The sequence below is a fragment of the Musca autumnalis genome, unplaced genomic scaffold, assembly GCF_047663935.1.
Source record: "Musca autumnalis isolate F117 unplaced genomic scaffold, ASM4766393v1 scaffold_3, whole genome shotgun sequence".
Classification (NCBI taxonomy): Eukaryota; Metazoa; Arthropoda; class Insecta; order Diptera; family Muscidae; genus Musca; species Musca autumnalis.
The window spans coordinates 240,482,396-240,502,934 of record NW_027411866.1 but is presented as its reverse complement, the minus strand read 5'-3'; the positions used below and the strand labels follow the sequence as shown (position 1 = coordinate 240,502,934).

General features: G+C 29.7%; 3 protein-coding genes across 12 annotated transcripts in view; 2 read left to right on the top strand and 1 right to left on the bottom strand.

The window, feature by feature from the left end:
* dnc (phosphodiesterase dunce) overlaps positions 1 to 20,539 on the top strand; it is a 1,334,769-nt gene that overhangs the window by 817,885 nt on the left and 496,345 nt on the right. The window lies entirely within an intron of this gene.
* On the bottom strand, positions 2,030 to 9,596 carry LOC141397278 (membrane-bound alkaline phosphatase-like). The gene is made up of 3 exons (XM_073973385.1): positions 9,374 to 9,596; positions 8,149 to 9,314; positions 2,030 to 2,476 (listed from the first exon to the last, which is right to left on the bottom strand). The coding sequence occupies exons 1-3, from the start codon at positions 9,429 to 9,431 to the stop codon at positions 2,150 to 2,152; spliced, it is 1,551 nt and encodes a 516-aa protein (XP_073829486.1). The 5' UTR covers positions 9,432 to 9,596; the 3' UTR covers positions 2,030 to 2,149.
* LOC141397277 (membrane-bound alkaline phosphatase-like) lies at positions 16,155 to 19,047 on the top strand. The gene is made up of 2 exons (XM_073973384.1): positions 16,155 to 17,446; positions 18,554 to 19,047. Exons 1-2 carry the CDS (start codon positions 16,193 to 16,195, stop codon positions 18,899 to 18,901), a joined length of 1,602 nt encoding a protein of 533 aa, XP_073829485.1. The 5' UTR covers positions 16,155 to 16,192; the 3' UTR covers positions 18,902 to 19,047.

The following is a 20,539-nucleotide window of genomic DNA, read 5'->3' as shown; positions in this document are numbered from 1 at the left end:
GACACAATTTACACCAATAGTCACATGTTACTTGCTTATGCTGATGACATAGACATCATAGGATCATAAGTAAAGGAAGTAACTAATACCTTTAGGAAGGTCGAAGGAAAATCTGTGAAAGTGGGTCTGACGGTAAACGGCGAAAAGACCAAATTGATGGTGTCGACGCGCAAAGCGTCCATAGAGCTCGGACCAACTGTGGAAGTTGGTACCTATAATTTTGAGGTAGTTAAAGACTTCGTCTACCTCGGGACTGCCATAAACACAACAAACAACATAAGTTGTGAAATAAGAAGAATTGTATTGGCCAACAGATGCTACTATAGTTTAAAAAATAAATTTAAAAACAAAGCCACATCTCGTCAAACAAAAATAATACTATACAAAACACTGATACTACCTGTGCTAATGTATGGCTCCGAAGCATGGGTACTTGCACAAACAGATAAGGCAGTGCTTGGTGTGTTTGAGAGGAATATTCTTCGAAAGATCTACGGGCCGATTGACGGTGAATATCGACGTCGTATGAACCTCGAGCTATATAAGCTATACAAAGACATGCTTATAGTTAAACGTATCGAGATGCAACGATTGCGTTGGCTGGGCCATATCATAAGAATGAACGATGATGAACCAGCTAAAAAGGCGTATGAGTACATGCCACATGGCGGTGCACGCGGAATCGTGAGGCCTAAGCTTCGATGGAGCATACAAGTGGATGAAGAAATCGAAAGGCGCGGTATTCCAAAAAGCGAAGCGAAAAACAGAGAGAATTGGAGATCATTTCTTAGTTCGGTCTTTGGAACAAATGTTCTGTAAGTTTAAAAATTGATTTTAAATATTAAATCGCGAAAATTGAGTCTAAGCCCACTGCCCAACAAAATTTTTCTTTTTTTATTAGATAGCTGATAAAAAAATTCAAAAAAATAAAAAATTGAAAGAAGTTACGAGTATTTCTTGTCATATAGTTTTAACAGAATTCCACCTTTCACCGCGCGATATCTCTTGACCCGTTAGTATAAAAAATTGAAAACGTACTGAAATGTTTTGTTGATGAGCAGCACACACAGCAAAAAATAAAGGAAATCGAAAAACACAAAGGTATCCGATTTTACTCAGAAATCCCCAAAAAACTCTTGAAATTTAAAACTGGGTGACGACTTGTTGTAGGATGGTAAAACATACACTAGGCTTTGGAATTTTGACTTGTTATTTATTTTTTTTTTTGTTTTGTTCTTCAATGGAATCACAGAACAATTGATTCACCTGTATTCTTCCGTTCATTCATTTTGCCCTTATATCCCTGTTTTCTCAGCTTTCCAGTTCTGTGCTTTTTTTGATTGAGTCCATTCCTAGCCAATCTCTCTCTCTCTCTGTGGGAACAAAGAATTTTGTTGTTTGCACAAATCCTATTTTGCATGTCAATTTATATGTATGTTTCTCGGCGGGCTCAAAAGCCAAGTGAGCTAAGAATGTTATAAAATAAAAATTGCATTTTATTGTTGTATGGTAATGCAGCTTAATCTCAGTTTAGTTGTTTTTAAAATTTAAAAACCACAAGTTTTTTAACGTTTGATATAGTTAAATTGAAATACCTTCAGGGAAGGCAGAGGAGACTATAGTTTCGGTCAATGCCACTTGACCTCATCCGTTCTCTGAGTTTTTTGTATTGAAGCAAAGAACTCCTTCCAATTTTTGACGACAGGGCCTCAAGAAAAAATGTGACTCATTTAAATGCGAATTCAACAGAAAACGTTTAAAAACACTTATATAAAAATAAATAGAAAATTATATTGTGTTATTATATTGTGTTATGTCATTTTGCTTTTTACCACGTCTTTAGTAGTCATAGACCATTCTTAGTTAGTTACTTAGTTAGCAGGTACAATACACAAAAACACAACTGAGCACCTTTTTTGTTATGAATAAATTTAAATCCCAGGATTTCGATTTTTTTTTTGCCATATGCCTTCGTTTGCACTTTGTACTGTGCCCGAGGATGTTATGGTGAAAAAATATATCAAATATGTAAATTCAAATATTTTCTTTTATATTGGATTAGATAAATATAGGTACTACAAGTTTATTTTACTACAAAAAATATATCACATAATTGCTATTGGATTCACTACACATTCAACTCCTCTTGTTATCTCGCAAAGGGTCCAATTTGTGCTGCCCTGGCCATTAGCATAGGTATATGCGTTTGCAAGTAATTCCCACTAAAGTAGTGGGCCATTGGACCTTTGGCGAAAATGGCAACATCATCGGCACCATGTGTCTCAGATTCCAGTGGAACTGTGGCCATATACTTCCGCTTTGGATCGGTAAAATCTTTATCACTCAAATCTTTGCGTCCTTTTTTCTCAGAGAAGGTTTTCTCATAACCCGGTCCATTGGCATATGACAAAATGGTATAGGGTAAACCATCATCGGCTAAATCTTCATTGAGGCCTAAGATATCGGCGTTGCGGGACTGAAATAAAGAGAAAAAATAAGTTTATTTTTATTAAATAAATATCCTTAAAAGGTTTAATTTAATTAAAATTGTACATATAAAAAATGTTAACTAAGGAAATAAATCAGAAAAATCTTTAAAAATCCACGTTGGTGAAAATATAATGTTTCAAAATTGACGTTGGTGGAAATAAAATGTTTCAAAATTCACGTTGGTGAAAATATAATCTTTCAAAATTTACGTTGGTGATAATATATTTATCTAGAAATCCACGTTGGTGAAAATATTTTTTCTAAAAATCCACGTTGGTGAAAATATTTTTTCTAAAAATCGACGTTAGTGAAGATATATTTTTATTAAAAGCCCAGGTCTGTGAAAATATATTTTTCTAAAAATCCATGTTGGTGAAAATATATTTATCTAAAAATCCACGTTGGTGAAAATACATTTTTCTATAAATCCATGTTGGTGAAAATATATTTTTCTAAAAATCCAAGTTGGTGAAAAATATTCTTTAAAAATCGACGATCTTGAAAAATATTTTCTATAAAACATCCACGTTGGGGAAAAATATTCTTTAAAAATCCACGTCGGTGAAAAATATTCTATAAAAAAATTCACGTTGGTGAAAAAATATTCTTAAAAAATCTACGTTGGTTAAAGATATTCTTAAAAAATCCACGTTGGGAAAATATGTTTGTTAGAAATCCACGATGGTGAAAATATATTCATTAGAAATCCACTTTGGTGAAAATATATTTTTCTAAAAATCCACGTTGGTGAAAAAAATATTCTTTAAAAACTCCATGTATGTGAAAAATATTCTTTAAAAATCGACGTTCTTGAAAAAATATTCTTTGATTTTCTATAAAAAATCCACGTTGGTGAAAAATATTCTTAAAAAATCCACATTTTTCTAAAAATCAAGGTTGGTGAAAATACATTTTTCTAAAAATCCACGTTGGTAAAAATACATTTTTCTAAAAATCCACGTTGTTGAAAATATATTTTTCTAAAAATTCACTTTGGTGAAAAAATATTCTTTCCAAAATCCACGTTGGTGAAAAAATATTCTTTAAAAAGACCACGTTGGTGAAAAAAATATTCTTTAAAAAATCCACGCTGTTTAACATAAATTTTTCTAAAAATTCACTTTGGTGAAAAAATATTCTTTCAAAAATCCACGTTGGTGAAAAAATATTCTTTAAAAAGACCACGTTGGTGAAAAAAATATTCTTTAAAAAATCCAATTTGGTTAAAAAATATTCTTTAAATAATCCACGTTGGTGAAAAAATATTCTTTAAAAAATCCACGTTAGTGAAAAAATATTCTTTAAAAAATCCACGTTAGTGAAAAAATATTCTTTAAAAAATCCACGTTGGTTAAAACATATTCTTTAAAAAATCCACGTTGGTTAAAAAATATTCTTTAAAAAATCCAATTTGGTTAAAAAATATTCTTTAAATAATCCACGTTGGTTAAAAAATATTCTTTAAAAAATCCACGTTGGTTAAAAAATATTCTTTAAAAAATCCACGTTGGTTAACAAATATTCTTTAAAAAATCCACGTTGGTTAAAAAATATTCTTTAAAAAATCCACGTTGGTTAAAAACTACTCTTTAAAAAATCCACGTTGTTTAAAGTAAATGTTTCTAAAAATTCACGTTGGTGAAAAAATATTCTTTCAAAAATCCACGTTGGTGAAAAATATTCTTTAAAAAGTCCCTGTTGGTGAAAATTATCTTTAAAAAATCCAAGATGGTTAAAAATTATTCTTTCAAAAATCCACGTTGGTGAAAAATATTCTTTAAAAAGTCCCTGTTGGTGAAAATTATCTTTAAAAAATCCAAGATGGTTAAAAATTATTCTTTAAAAAATCCACGTTGGTTAAAAAATTTTCTTTAAAAAATCCACGTTGGTAAAAAAATATTATTTAAAAAAATCCAGGTTGGTGAAAAAATATTCTTTAAATAATACAGGTTGGTGAAAAAATATTCTTTAAAAAATCCACGTTGGTGAAAAAATATTCTTTAAAAAATCCACGTTGGTGAAAAAATATTCTTAAAAAAATCCACGTTGGTGAAAAAATATTCTTTAAAAAATCCACGTTGGTGAAAAAATATTCTTTAAAAATCCACGTTGGTGAAAAAATATTCTTTAAAAATTCACGTTGGTGAAAAAATATTCTTTAAAAATTCACGTTGGTGAAAAAATATTCTTTAAAAAATCCGCGTTGGTGAAAAAATATTCTTTAAAAATTCACGTTGGTGAAAAAATATTCTTTAAAAAATCCGCGTTGGTGAAAAAATATTCTTTAAGAAATCCACGTTGGTGAAAAAATATTCTTTAAAAAATCCAAGTTGTTGAAAATATATTTTTTAAAAAATCCACGTTGTTGAAAATATATTTTTTAAAAAATCCACGTTGTTGAAAATATATTTTTTAAAAAATCCACGTCGTTGAAAATATATTTTTTAAAAAATCCACGTTGCTGAAAATATATTTTTTAAAAAATCCACGTTGCTGAAAATATATTTTTTAAAAAATCCACGTTGTTGAAAATATATTTTTTAAAAAATCCACGTTGTTGAAAATATATTTTTTAAAAAATCCACGTTGTTGAAAATATATTTTTTAAAAAATCCACGTCGTTGAAAATATATTTTTTAAAAAATCCACGTTGTTGAAAATATATTTTTTAAAAAATCCACGTTGTTGAAAATATATTTTTTAAAAAATCCACGTTGTTGAAAATATATTTTTTAAAAAATCCACGTTGTTGAAAATATATTTTTTAAAAAAATCCACGTTGTTGAAAATATATTTTTTAAAAAATCCAAGTTGTTGAAAATATATTTTTTAAAAAATCCACGTTGTTGAAAATATATTTTTTAAAAAATCCACGTTGTTGAAAATATATTTTTTAAAAAATCCACGTTGTTGAAAATGTATTTTTTAAAAAATCCACGTTGTTGAAAATATATTTTTTTAAAAATCCACGTTGTTGAAAATATATTTTTTAAAAAATCCAAGTTGTTGAAAATATATTTTTTAAAAAATCCACGTTGTTGAAAATATATTTTTTAAAAAATCCACGTTGTTGAAAATATATTTTTTAAAAAATCCACGTTGTTGAAAATATATTTTTTAAAAAATCCACGTTGTTGAAAATATATTTTTTAAAAAATCCACGTTGTTGAAAATATATTTTTTAAAAAATCCACGTTGTTGAAAATATATTTTTTAAAAAATCCACGTTGTTGAAAATATATTTTTTAAAAAATCCACGTCGTTGAAAATATATTTTTTAAAAAATCCACGTTGTTGAAAATATATTTTTTAAAAAATCCACGTTGTTGAAAATATATTTTTTAAAAAATCCACGTTGTTGAAAATATATTTTTTAAAAAATCCACGTTGTTGAAAATATATTTTTTAAAAAATCCACGTTGTTGAAAATATATTTTTTAAAAAATCCAAGTTGTTGAAAATATATTTTTTAAAAAATCCACGTTGTTGAAAATATATTTTTTAAAAAATCCACGTTGTTGAAAATATATTTTTTAAAAAATCCAAGTTGTTGAAAATATATTTTTTAAAAAATCCACGTTGTTGAAAATATATTTTTTAAAAAATCCACGTTGTTGAAAATATATTTTTTAAAAAATCCACGTTGTTGAAAATATATTTTTTAAAAAATCCACGTTGTTGAAAATATATTTTTTAAAAAATCCACGTTGTTGAAAATATATTTTTTAAAAAATCCACGTTGTTGAAAATATATTTTTTAAAAAATCCACGTTGTTGAAAATATATTTTTTAAAAAATCCACGTTGTTGAAAATATATTTTTTAAAAAATCCACGTTGTTGAAAATATATTTTTTAAAAAATCCACGTTGTTGAAAATATATTTTTTAAAAAATCCACGTTGTTGAAAATATATTTTTTAAAAAATCCACGTTGTTGAAAATATATTTTTTAAAAAATCCACGTTGTTGAAAATATATTTTTTAAAAAATCCACGTTGTTGAAAATATATTTTTTAAAAAATCCACGTTGTTGAAAATATATTTTTTAAAAAATCCACGTTGTTGAAAATATATTTTTTAAAAAATCCACGTTGTTGAAAATATATTTTTTAAAAAATCCACGTTGTTGAAAATATATTTTTTAAAAAATCCACGTTGTTGAAAATATATTTTTTAAAAAATTCACGTTGTTGAAAATATATTTTTTAAAAAATCCAGGTTGTTCTAAAATATTTTTTAAAAAATCCACGTTGTTGAAAATATATTTTTTTAAAAAATCCACGTTGTTGAAAATATATTTTTTAAAAAATCCACGTCGTTGAAGATATATTTTTTAAAAAATCCACGTTGTTGAAAATATATTTTTTAAAAAATCCACGTTGTTGAAAATATATTTTTTAAAAAATCCACGTTGTTGAAAAGTATTCTTTAAAAACTCCACGTTGCTGAAAAAATATTCCTTAAAAATCCACTTGGTGAAAATATTTTTTTAAAAAATCCAGGTTGGTTAAAAAATATTCTTTAAAAAATCCACGTTGGTGAAAAAATATTCTTTAAAAAATCCACGTTGGTGAAAAAATATTCTTTAAAAAATCCACGTTGGTAAAAAATATTTTTCACGTTGGTGAAAAAATATTCTTTAAAAAATCCACCTTGGTGAAAAAATATTCTTTAAAAAATCCACCTTGGTGAAAAAATATTCTTTAAAAAATTCACGTTGGTGAAAAATATTATTTAAAATATATATTATATATATATAAATATATTTTTTAAAAAATCCACGTTGTTGAAAAGTATTCTTTAAAAACTCCACGTTGCTGAAAAAATATTCCTTAAAAATCCACTTGGTGAAAATATTTTTTTAAAAAATCCAGGTTGGTTAAAAAATATTCTTTAAAAAATCCACGTTGGTGAAAAAATATTCTTTAAAAAATCCACGTTGGTGAAAAAATATTCTTTAAAAAATCCACGTTGGTAAAAAATATTTTTCACGTTGGTGAAAAAATATTCTTTAAAAAATCCACCTTGGTGAAAAAATATTCTTTAAAAAATCCACCTTGGTGAAAAAATATTCTTTAAAAAATTCACGTTGGTGAAAAATATTATTTAAAAATCCACGTTGGTGAAAAATATTCTTCATAAATCCACGTTGGTGAAAAAATATTCCCTAAAAAATCCACGTTGGTGAAAAAATATTCTTTAAAAAATCCACGTTGGTGAAAAAATATTCTTTAAAAAATCCACGTTGGTGAAAAAATATTCTTTAAAAAATCCACGTTGTTGAAAAATATTCTTTAAAAACTCCACGTTGGTGAAAAAACATTCTTTAAAAAATCCACGTTGGTGAAAAAATATTCTTTAAAAATCCACGTTGGTGAAAAAATATTCTTTAAAAAATCCGCGTTGGTAAAAAATATTCTTTAAAAAATCCACGTTGGTGAAAAAATATTCTTTAAAAAATCCACGTTGGTGAAAAAATATTCTTTAAAAAATCCACGTTGGTGAAAAAATATTCTTTAAAAAATCCACGTTGGTGAAAAAAATATTCTTTAAAAAAATCCATTTTAGTCCTAAATTATCTTAAAACTTCACGCTGGTGGAAATGGTTTGTTAAAAATTACTTTGACGAAAATTATCCTTGAAAATTATTGTACTTACCGGATAACCATTTATTGTCATGGTGTGTGAATGATCCGAAGTGACCACAATCAGCGTATCCTCACTTGAAGTCAAATTCAGCGCTACCTCCACAGCTCTATTAAACTCCTCTGTCTCTTCCATACTCCTCCTAGCCCTGGTATCATGATGAGCCATATCAATTTTGGCACCTTCCACAAACAGGAAATATCCCTCATTGGACTTTTGCAATAGACGTATAGCGGTATCAGTCATTTCACTCAGCGATGGTATATCATCCTTCAGACCCTCACGTTCCAAATCACCATGATAAGGGCAATGAGAGGCGGCAAATAAACCCAAAACATAATCAATATCTTGCACATTCAAATGTTCCATTTCCATTTTATTCCAAACATAGGAGGCTTTCTTGTGCTCAGCTTCTTTCAGTTTTAACCATTCTTCAATAAGGTTACGGCCATCTGTGCGATTACCAGATACACCTGTCTCGTCTAGAATGGTTTCGTTAAGGAAATTTCTACGACCACCTCCCATAATGACATTGAGCTTTGAGCCAACATCCCATTCCACTAATTGGCGGGCAATATCAACATTGGCCACTGGGTCACATCCATTGGCCTTGATTTTGCCATCATGTTCCCATTCACGATTGGCTGTGTGGGCATACATCCCTGCCGGTGAGGCATGTGTCACTCGTGCCGTTGTTACCAGGCCAGTCATTTTGCCTGCATCTTGGGCCCACTTGGCAATGCTTTCGGTATGCAGTGATTCGTCTTGCCCCAAGTCACAATCAAATCTTGGAACTTGACCATTAACTCCAATGGTACCATAGTTACCCTTAACACCGCTCAGATACGCCGTTGCAGTAGAAGCTGAGTCGGGTACTTGTTTGTCGATACAAAAGGTTTTGGAGAGGCCAACATAGGGAAACTTTTCAAATGCCAATTGCTTGGAAGCATCACCCATATACGAACGCACCGCTGTTAGGGTATGCACTGACATACCATCACCCAGGAAGAGTATGACATTTTTAGCTTTATTCAGATTCAAGTTAGTTTGTTGCTGCAGCTTTTTGGACAAATATTCATGGGCATTGTTTTGCCAATATCCGGGTTCCAATTCGTTGAGATTTCTGATGCTTTGTGTGTCTTTAAAATTCAGTTGTGCGAAATGTGGATGGATTTCATCTGAGAAAAGAATAGCAATTGAAATCAAAACAAAAACAGCATGCAAATCACCGACTTACCAATTCTGCTGGCCAGAGCCACAGCAATTCCGACTGTCAAAAACGTAAACAAATGCATTTTTTGCCCCCGGTCTTGCGTTTTGTTTGGTATTTTCGAAAAACCAGTTTCTTGCTTTCTGCGTCGTACACACAAAATAAGCGACAACGCAACCTCCACCTTTTGCAGTTGCTTTCGTCACCAACACCAACTGTTGGATTTGAACGTTAATTGTTGACTGATTTCAATTACCATTATTTGTAGCTGTTTTATAAACAATGTTACCTACCGGTACGTTGCCTTTGCAACTCACTCGAATTGTCGAATTGTCATTAGATTTGAGATTTACACTAGAAGCCGCTAAACTCTTCATAAATTATTATTGATTTTTATTTTGTTGTTGTGTGGCTTTGTGTTTTTTTTAAAATATTATTGGTTTATAAATTTAAATCTTATCAAGTGCAAGGTTTGATTTTAAAAATAAATTTTGTAAAATCATTGGCAGTGAAAAATAAGTATTTTTTTGAGAATTTCAAGTGTTTATTTATACATTTTAGAGAGATAGAATTTATGGGAAGAACCTACTGGATTTTTCAAACATAGCAAGTTTTGAACATTTCTGGAGAACAAATACTAATTTCTCGTAAAGCCAATTGGAAAGTCCAAAAATCCATTTAATTCAAAGGTAAAATTGTCAAGTATCAGAATCCGTTAATTTTTTTTAATGTTGTTGTGCATCTAGTCTATATTTAAATATTTTTAAAAACATATTTTTATTAAATCGTATTTTTTTTTAATTTTTTATTAAATCGTGAATTTTTTTAAAAATATTTTAATTAAATCGTGGATTTTTTAAAAATATTTTTCTTTAATTGTGGATTTTTTTAAAAAAATGTTTACTAAATCGTGGATTTTGTAAAAATATTTTTATTTAATCGTGGATTTTTTAAAAATAATTTTATTATTTCGTGGATTTTTTTAAATATTTTTATTTAATCGTGGATTTTTTAAAAATATTTGTATTATATCGTGGATTTTTTTTAAATATTTTTATTTAATCGTGGATTTAAAAAAAAGAAATATTAAATCATGGATTTTTTAAAAAAAAATTGTTAAATCATGGACTTTTAAAAAAAATTATTAAATCGTCGATATTTTAAAAATTCCATTATTAAAAATTAGATTTTGTAAAAATATTTTTATTAAGTCGTGATATTTTTTAATAATATTTGTAATGAATCGTCGATTTTTTTAATATTTGTAATACGTCGTGATTATTTAAATGTGTTTTGTACATCGTGGATTTCTCAAAATATTTTGCATGCATCGCGGATTTTGTAAAAATATTTATATTAAATCGTAGTTTTTTTTTTAATATGCTTAATGCATCGTAGATTTTTCAAAATATGTTTAATGAATGCATCGCGGATTTTTTAAACATAATTTTAGTGCCTCATGGAATTTTTCATTCATGTATTTTTTTCATATAAAAAATATTTTAATACATCCTGGATTTTTAAAAACATTTTTAGTAAATCGTGAATTAAAAAAAATATGTTCCGTCGAGGATTTTTTAAAAATACATACTTTCATTTAATCGTGGATTTTTTTAAAAATTATTATAGTACACGTGGTTTTTATAATTTTTAAAATAATAAAATAATGCATAGCGGATATTTTAAAAATATTTTTTTTTTTGGATTTTGGATTTTTTAAAAAATATTTTTAATTTTTTAATTTTTTAATAGGTTTAAAAAAAAATTAATGCATTAAAAAATTTCGAAAAAAGGTTTCGATTTTTTTAAGAATATTTTTAAAATTGGCCTTAATTTTTTATTTCTTTTAATTTTATACAATTTTTTAAATTTGTTCGGAATTGAATTTTTTTAGGAAATTTTAAGTAATTTAGCGATTTTTTTAACTTTCGAATGAATCATTAATCTTTTAAGAAGTGTTTTTAGTATAAATGATAATAAATCGTGAATTGATGAATTTAATTGTCTTTGGTTTTTAATTTTTTTTTTAATTTTCAACGGATTTTATTAATTATTGAAAAAATTAATATTTTTTATGGGTCAAAGACTTTTTAACATTTCGGGGATTTTTTTTAAATATTTTTAAATGTTGGTGGAATTTTTTAGATTTGCTAAAATTATTTATAAAATGATTTAAAATATTTTTAAATATTTGTTTTTTAACTTTAAAATTATAATAAATCGTGTATTGAAGAATTTAATGGTCTTTGGTTTTTAAAATTTGTTGTTTGAATTTTTAACGAAATTTATTAATTATTGAAAAAATAAAAAATTTTTGATATTATGGGGATTTTTTCAAATATTTTTAAATATTGGTGGAATTTTTTAAATTTGTTAGGAATATTTTTGAAATGATTTTGAATATTTTTAAGAATTTGTTTGAAGTAAAATTTTTTTCTTAAATGGTTTCGATTTTTTTAATCTTTAAAACTGTCTTTAATTTTGTAATTCTTTTAATGAATGGTTCAGCATTGACGATTGTTTATATTTTTAAAGAATGTTAAATATTTAAGATTTTTAAATTATGTTTTTTTTAATTTGTGAATGGATCGCGTGTGTTTTTTGTGATAATCTATATATATATAAAAGAGCTTGGTGAGTGAGTGAGTGAGTGACTGACATATCATCGCCCAGACGAAACCGCTGAAGCTAGAAAGCTGAAATTTTGACTGTGGGTTGCTGTCGGAGTGTAGGGTTGAGATAAGGCTGGGTTTTTGGAAATTCGACCTAGAAGGGTACGAAAAGTACTAAAAGGTACTAAATATGGTACCCTTTGTATTAGGCAAACGGGAAGAGCTAGAATTCTGAAATTTTGAATGAGGGTAACTTATGGAGAGTTAGAAAGATGTACCAAAGGGTTTTTGGAAATTTTGGAAATATTTTGAGCGGATATAGCTACAATCTTCATATTTGATATGGGAATCAAGGTTTGGAAGTGGCGTTGATATAAGGAAATGATTTTGGAAATTCGTACTTATGTGTACGAGAAGTACTAAATGGTACTAAATTTCGTACAATTTGGATTTGGGTGAACGGATAGAGCTGGAATCCTGAAATTTGGTATTTAATTACTTTTGAAGTGTAGAATTGAGTTAGTCTTGGAAATTCGTACTTATGGGCACGGAAAGTACTAAATGGTACTAAATTTGGTACAATTTAAATTTAGTTGAACGGATGGTGCTGGAATCCTGAAGTTTTGATTTAAGATTACTATTGGGGTGTAGGATTGAGCAAGTTTTGGAAATTCGTACTTAGGGGGTACGAAAAGTACTAAATGGTACGCAATTTGGATTTGGGTGAACGGATAGAGCTGGAGTGCAGAAATTTGGAATTAGATTACAGATGTAGTGTAGGATTGAGGAAGTTTTGAAAATTCGTACTTATGGCGGAACGAATAGAGCTGGGATCCCGAAATTTTGAATTAAGATTACTGTTGGACTGTTAGATTGACTTAGTCTTGGAAATTCGTACTTATGGGTACGGAAAGTACTAATGGTACTAAGTTTGGTACATTTTGGATTTGGGTGAACAGATAGAAATTCATAATTAAGATTACTTATGGAGTGTAGCATTGAGGTAGTTTTGGAAATTCGTATTTATGGGTACGGAAAGTACTAAATGGTACTAAATTTGGTACAATTTGAATTTGGGTGAACGAATAGAGCTAGAATCCTGAAATTTCGAGTTAAGGTTACTGTTGGAGTGTGGGATTGAGGAAGTTTTGGAAATTCGTACTTATGGGTACGAAAAGTACTAAATGCTACTAAATTTGGTACAATTTAGATTTGGGTGGACGGATAGAGGTGGAATCCTGAAATTCGCAATTAGTGTTGTAGATAGTTATTGAAGTTCGTACTTTGATACCAAAAGTATTAATGGTATTATGAATAGAGGTGGAATTCGGAAATTTGGTATTATAGCCGCTGTTGGTGTGTAGGGTTGAGATATGGATGTGATTGTGGATATACGTACAATAAGTGTACGAAAATTACTAAGTGGCACAGAATTTGGTCCAAATTGTTATTGTGTAAAGGCGTAGAGCTGAAATTGTGAAATTCGGTATTAGCATAGAAGTTGACGTTTAGAGTGGAGATAGAGAGGAAGTTTTGAAAATTCGTACTAATGTATACGAAAAATACTAAATCGCGGTTGGGATATAGTTTTGGATAAAAGGAAGTAATTTTTGAAACTTATACATACTATAAGTACTAAATTTGGTACCAGTTTGGTGTTGCATGAAGGTGTATACATAGGTGGAATTTCGAATATTTGTATGTGGGATTGTGTTGGTGTTTAGATACGGATTTTTTGATATGCATACAAATTCTAAAATTAGGCTGAGGGCTGGATGATTTATTGAGAAATACGAAATGTATTAAATGCTATTAAATTTGACGTTGGGTGTAGCAATGAAGATGGAGTTATATCATTAGTGCGTGAAAAGTACAAAATTGCAATAAATTTGGTATTGGGCTAAGGAATAGAAGTGAAATTCTGATATATTATTGATTTGGTAGAGGTGGTCGTACAATAAGTGTACTAAAGGTATTAAATAATACTAAATATTGAAGCTCTGGTTTTGGGTGAATCGATAAATGAAATTTGTTGTGAGGATCACTGTTGAGATTGGATCAGAATGTTTATTTAAATTTGCCTTTAAATGCATGAAAGGTTTCTACATGTAATACTATTGGCAACCAACAAGTAGAGCTAAAACTGTAACATTTGAGCTAAGGTCCTTGATTTTAAAAATTGTACTGAATAATGTACAATTGTTTCCAGGTTAACACGAATTCGGTTTCTAAATAATGTACTGAAGGTTTTTACATCCTGAAAAAAGGCCTAAAATAAAATGTCTCAAAAACTATCTGTTATATAGGGTAACATCATCTGAATAATGGTATTCTACATTTTTATATCACAAATTCCAAAATTGGGTTGGAAAATGTGGTTAAATAAACCATACCGTTCTAATAAAACATGAACTGGAGTTTAAAATGTAGGCCGCTGTTGAAGTGTAGAGGTCTTGTTTTTTGAAATTCGAACAAAACGTGTACGAGCAGTATTTGAAAGAAATTAAATATCAATTCAAATAGGCATTAGTACATCAAAATTTTCAGTTTTCTCCATATTAAATATTGTTTATTTGTATATTATTTATTTTCCGCATACGATGTAGCGGGCATTTTGCTAGTTTATAATAAATCGCCAATTGTTTGTAGAGCTTTAAAAATTATGAAATTTGAATTTTTATTTTTAAAGTTTCGAGGACTTTCTACTTTTTAATGAATCTCCAAATTAAATGTCCTTTATGATGGAACAAACTTTATTGAAGACTCCGACTTGTATTTTAATTCACAGTTTCCTTCTGCCATCCCTCTTGAAAACGAAGACTCATTGCTAATAGCGCTATGCCTAGGATCCTTGGTCGGATCGATTCAGTGATGACTATGAACAAAATTCATTACCATATTTTAGATCTTATGCTGGGCGTTTTGACTCCGCTGAACATGTATGCAGTTTCCAACTTATTTTGTTTAGAATATTTATTTTAAATAATAGATTTTTAAGATTTTTTTAATGGACCGTAAACTTTTAAAAATTTTATGAAATTTATCTTAGATTTTTTATTCTTCATAGACCGTGGGAAAAATAGATACAGTAAATTATCGCGATTGTTGAGGAGGATTGTCAAATATATTAAGAATGCAAAGCGTTGTGTCATTTGTGTCAGCCGTGGTGCAGTGGCATGACATTTTGTCACATTGTCAACGTTACGCTGAGGCGTTTTGGTTTACATTTTCTGAGTATTTCAGCCATGTAAAACATCTCTCAAAAATCATAGTCACTTTGTAAAAACCATAGTCGTCGAAAAATAGAGCTAAACATTTAATTAACCTGCTCTCTTTGATATGCGTAAAGTATACGCTTGTCGCAATTGCTCAGTTCGTGGGAAATATTTCTGTTTGAAATTTAATTGTTGTCAAATATTTTTATTTTTGTTTACAATGATCCTCATAGTTATGCTTTTCCCCACCTTTCTCTCTAATTTGTTTTATTATGTAAATATGTTGTTACATTAGTTTTTGACGTATAACAAAAAACGCCTCCCCCAAACTAATATGTCAGCCATTGGCCAATTTCATAACAATACCGAATATGGTCACCCCAAATATTAAATTCCATCATGTACAAACACACCGACATATTTACACATTAAACTTTGCTAAACTTTGTTTTTACTGCCCAGCCATACGGGTAAAACGTTTGATGCACGTGAATATCACGCTACTACAAAATAGCAAGTGAGTAATAAATATTGAATTCGGTGATTACGAGCGATTGGCAATTGCCACACACTTGCTTTAGCTGCTCGTTAGCCACAGTAAATTATGGAGTGGTGGGAGATTTTTTCTTTGTTGTCTGTGACAAACACCAAATTTATGGCCTTTGGATAAATGGGGAGACATTTGGAGATTTATGAGCGAGACATAAGTTATTCTATGGCTACTAGAGAGAGAGCGGGAGAATGAAAACGAGAGTTTGTTACCAATAATAAAATCAATCACAACTAGCAATAAATTTATTAAATGCCCCCACACATACACACACACGAAGCATTTTACGGCAGCCACGAGATATTGACTACCATAATTCATGCTCCTCTCAAACGATTGCTTGATAACAGCGGCAACAAAATTGCAAGTCAACAACAAAAACAAAAAACAAATAATATTTGTTTTTACTTATAAAAGCTAGCCAGTTTGGCTGGACGATGTTTAGTCAGCTCAGAGTATTTTCAACAAAATGTTGTTGAGGCACTTGTCGCAGGTTAGCAGCAGAGTTTTGCTTTTATTTATTGCACTTCAATGTCTGCGAAGCGGATCATCAATGCATTGTGCGGAAGATGATGAAGATTGCCGAGAAGCTTTAATGCATCCCAATATGGAGGAGGAGCACAGCATACGACGCCGTTCAATACCCGGAGAGGTGTTTTCCGATTATTGGCTAGACAAAGGCAAACGATTTGTGGCTTATAGAGACTCAAAAGCAAATACCCCTCCCCGAGGAAAGGCAAAAAATATTATTTTCTTTTTGGGAGATGGCATGTCTCTGGCAACCTTGGCAGCAACCCGCATATACTTGGGTGGTGAAGAGCAGGAATTGTCATTTGAAAGTTTTCCCGATGTTGGCCTAATGAAAACCTATGCTGTGGATCGTTTGGTAACGGATTCTGCTGCAGCAGCAACAGCTTTACTGTGTGGCGTAAAGGCAAATTATGGTACAGTGGGTGTTAGCGGTCATGTTCGGCGCGGTGATTGTGAGGCCTCAAAGAACTCCACTCATCATGTAGACTCTATTGCCAAATGGGCCTTGGATAGTGGTCGTCAAGTGGGTTTCATTACCACCACTCGAGTTACACACGCCTCACCGGCTGGCCTCTATGCCCATGCGGCAGATCGTGATTGGGAAAATGATAAAAAAGTGAAAAATGATTGTGGCAAAAATTCCGGTATACAAGATATTGCCCTGCAGTTAATGGAGGGTGAGGTGGGTAGCCGTTTCAGGGTAATAATGGGTGGTGGTAAGACCCAATTCCTGGACAATGATTACTATGATGATGGCAAGCGGCGGGATGATCGTAATCTAATAAAAGAGTTTCAAAAGCAAAATACCAACAATGTCTACGTTGAGACAAGAGATGAGTTAATGGCTGCGGAGCTTGGAAATAATGGACGTTTGCTGGGCCTCTTCAATGATGGTCACATGAAATATAATCTAAAGGCCATGGATTCAAAGAAAAATAAACAGCCCACACTCACAGAAATGACACAAAAGGCCATTGACATCCTTAAGCAGGGGGATGAAGGTTATTTCCTGTTCATTGAGGCGGGACGCATTGATACCGCCCACCACAACAATAAGGCCAAATTGGCTTTGGATGAAATGGCTCATCTAAGTGAGGCTGTGGCCTTGGCAAGGAGCATTACCAGTGAGCAGGATACTTTGATTGTGGTGGCATCAGATCATTCCCATACCATGAGCATTTCGGGTTATGCAGTAAGTTTTAGAGAGCCAGCACTTCTTTATTTTATTTTATTTTATTTTATTTTATTTTATTTTATTTTATTTTATTTTATTTTATTTTATTTTATTTTATTTTATTTTATTTTATTTTATTTTATTTTATTTTATTTTATTTTATTTTATTTTATTTTATTTTATTTTATTTTATTTTATTTTATTTTATTTTATTTTATTTTATTTTATTTTATTTTATTTTATTTTATTTTATGTTATTTTATTTATTATATATTATTTTATTTTATTTTGTCTTAATTTAATTTTTTTTTTCTTTTTTATTTTATTTATTATATATTATTTTATTTTATTTTGTCTTAATTTAATTTTTTTCTTTTTTATTTTATTTTGCTTTGCTTTGTTTTTTATTTTATTTAATTTAATTTAATTTAATTTTATTTTATTTTATTTTATTTTATTTTATTTTATTTTATTTTATTTTATTTTATTTTATTTTATTTTATTTTATTTTATTTTATTTTATTTTATTTTATTTTATTTTATTTTATTTTATTTTATTTTATTTTATTTTATTTTATTTTATTTTATTTTATTTTATTTTATTTTATTTTATTTTATTTTATTTTATTTTATTTTATTTTATTTTATTTTATTTTATTTTATTTTATTTTATTTTATTTTATTTTAGTTTATTTTATTTTATTTTATTTTATTTTTTTTATTGTATTTTATTTTATTTTATTTTATTTTATTTTATTTTATTTTATTTTATTTTATTTTATTTTATTTTATTTTATTTTATTTTATTTTATTTTATTTTATTTTATTTTATTTTATTTTATTTTATTTTATTTTATTTTATTTTATTTTATTTTATTTTATTTTATTTTATTTTATTTTATTTTATTTTATTTTATTTTATTGTATTTTATTTTATTTTATTTTATTTTATTTTATTTTATTTTATTTTATTTTATTTTATTTTATTTTATTTTATTTTATTTTATTTTATTTTATTTTATTTTATTTTATTTTATTTTATTTTATTTTATTTTATTTTATTTTATTTTATTTTATGGTATTTTATTTTTTATTTAAATATTTCCTCCCTCTCTCCTCTCTTAGAAACGCGGTGCCAACATTTTTAGCTATGGTGCCATGGGTGAGGATCTAATGCCCTATCTAACCCTCAGCTATGCCAATGGTCCGAGTTTCAAGGAGTTCTTTAATACCAAATTAAATGTCCGTTATGATCCCACGAATCAAATTGAGGATTCCGATTTGGATTTTGATTTGCAATTTCCTTCTACCGCACCCTTGGAATCGGAAACCCATAGTGCCGAAGATGCACCAGTCTTTGCCTCGGGTCCTTGGTCAGATCTTTTCAGTGGTGTCTATGAGCAGAGTACTTTGCCATATTTAATGGCTTATGCTGGGTGTTTTGGTCCTGGTAAACAAGCGTGTAGTTCCTAACTTGGCAACTCTGATGTTTGAGTGTTGTGGTATTAGAAAATATAAAGCGTGATATGTGATATTTAGTTTAATATAATAAACCGATAATTTAGTACTTATTATGAAAGGAAAATAAATTGTAATTAATTAAATTTAACAAAAGAAAATGTTCAGATCCGAAGACAAAGAAATATAGCCCAAATATAAATTCTACCAAATGTTGGAATCAAAAAGAAGATATATACCTATTGACATCCCATTCTATGAAGATACGTATAATCTTCAAAAGAGGACACTAAATATTCGGAGTGGACCCTTGACTCCGCCCTCCTTACATCCGTAGCGTTGTGTTGGCGACTCTCGAGGCGAAAAACACGGTATTGGTCTTGTCGCTTAGTCCGCTCAACTTGGTTTTATACAAAACAGGTTCCTGGGCTAAGACGATGTCGAGAGGGGTTTTAGGAGCATCAGCTTTGCAATGATGTAGATTTATCTGCACAAAACTGCTTCCGTTCTATTGGATTAGGAAGAATAACCTCTTTACCACGAAGTTTAACATTCCCTCGACTTCTGTTTCATGACTAATTTCAGTATTCTTCCCGATTCCATTGAAGGCAGAGGAAAATCTTTTGATTCCCTATTGTCACTACCAGATCAGTAAAGGTAACCACGTCTGAGATGAGGAAGTCTCTTACACCAACAATTGCAAAGACTACGTTATACGTGAGGTATATGAAGGTGTATCAAGAAGGGTCTGATCGACCCTTCTTCCATCAGTGCCGTTATTAAATTACCTCTACTGGTTCCCATTCGAGGCGGAAAATACAGTAAAGGTCTTGCCGCTTAGTCCGCTCACTTTATTTTTATACAAAAAGCTAGATATAGATTTCGAGAGGCTTTTCGAGAGTTCAGGAGCAGCAGCTTTGTAATGATGCACAAAGCCAAGCTTTTGGATTGGGAAGTATAACCTTCCAAGTCCGATGTTTAGCATCCCCTCGACATCCGTTTATCGACTTATTTCAGTATTCTTCTCATCTCCATTGAATGCAAAAGAACGCATACTGAAGTCATCATCCCACATGGTATCTCAGTCACAATTACGGATTTTCTGCATTCCCAAAGCGAGCCAAGCCCCTTAACTACCTGAATAAGAAAATCTACTGATTCCTTATTCTCGCAACTAATTACCTTGACTCGCTTGTATAGTGCTGCCTGGTCGGCCGAGATAAGAATGTTCCTAAGATGACCTTACAGCAGCAATTTCTAGCCGAAGATCATTTGGGACAATTCGTGGCGCAGTTTTGTCAAAAAGCTTTGGGTTAGGTGAGCATGGTTTCTGGGAGAACTGAGCAGAGCTTCGCATTATCCTTGCTCGCAAACGTACAAGTTGTCGAAAAAGATGCACTGAGCCATATGACATATGCGAAGGTATCTGATGTGACAGTGTAAACTTTTTCGCGACTGGAGACTGTTCCTCGGACCACCTCATCGTCTTCACAACCACTAATTGTAATTTTTGAAGTAGTTGTCACAGACTCATCATTACTCCCTATGCTTGCGGTCGCACCTAACTTTGATGGGATTTTTTTGTGGGGTTTTGGACTTGAGACAGAAATCAAGTAAAACCGTGCCGGAGTATGTGGATACAGTCATTGCCTC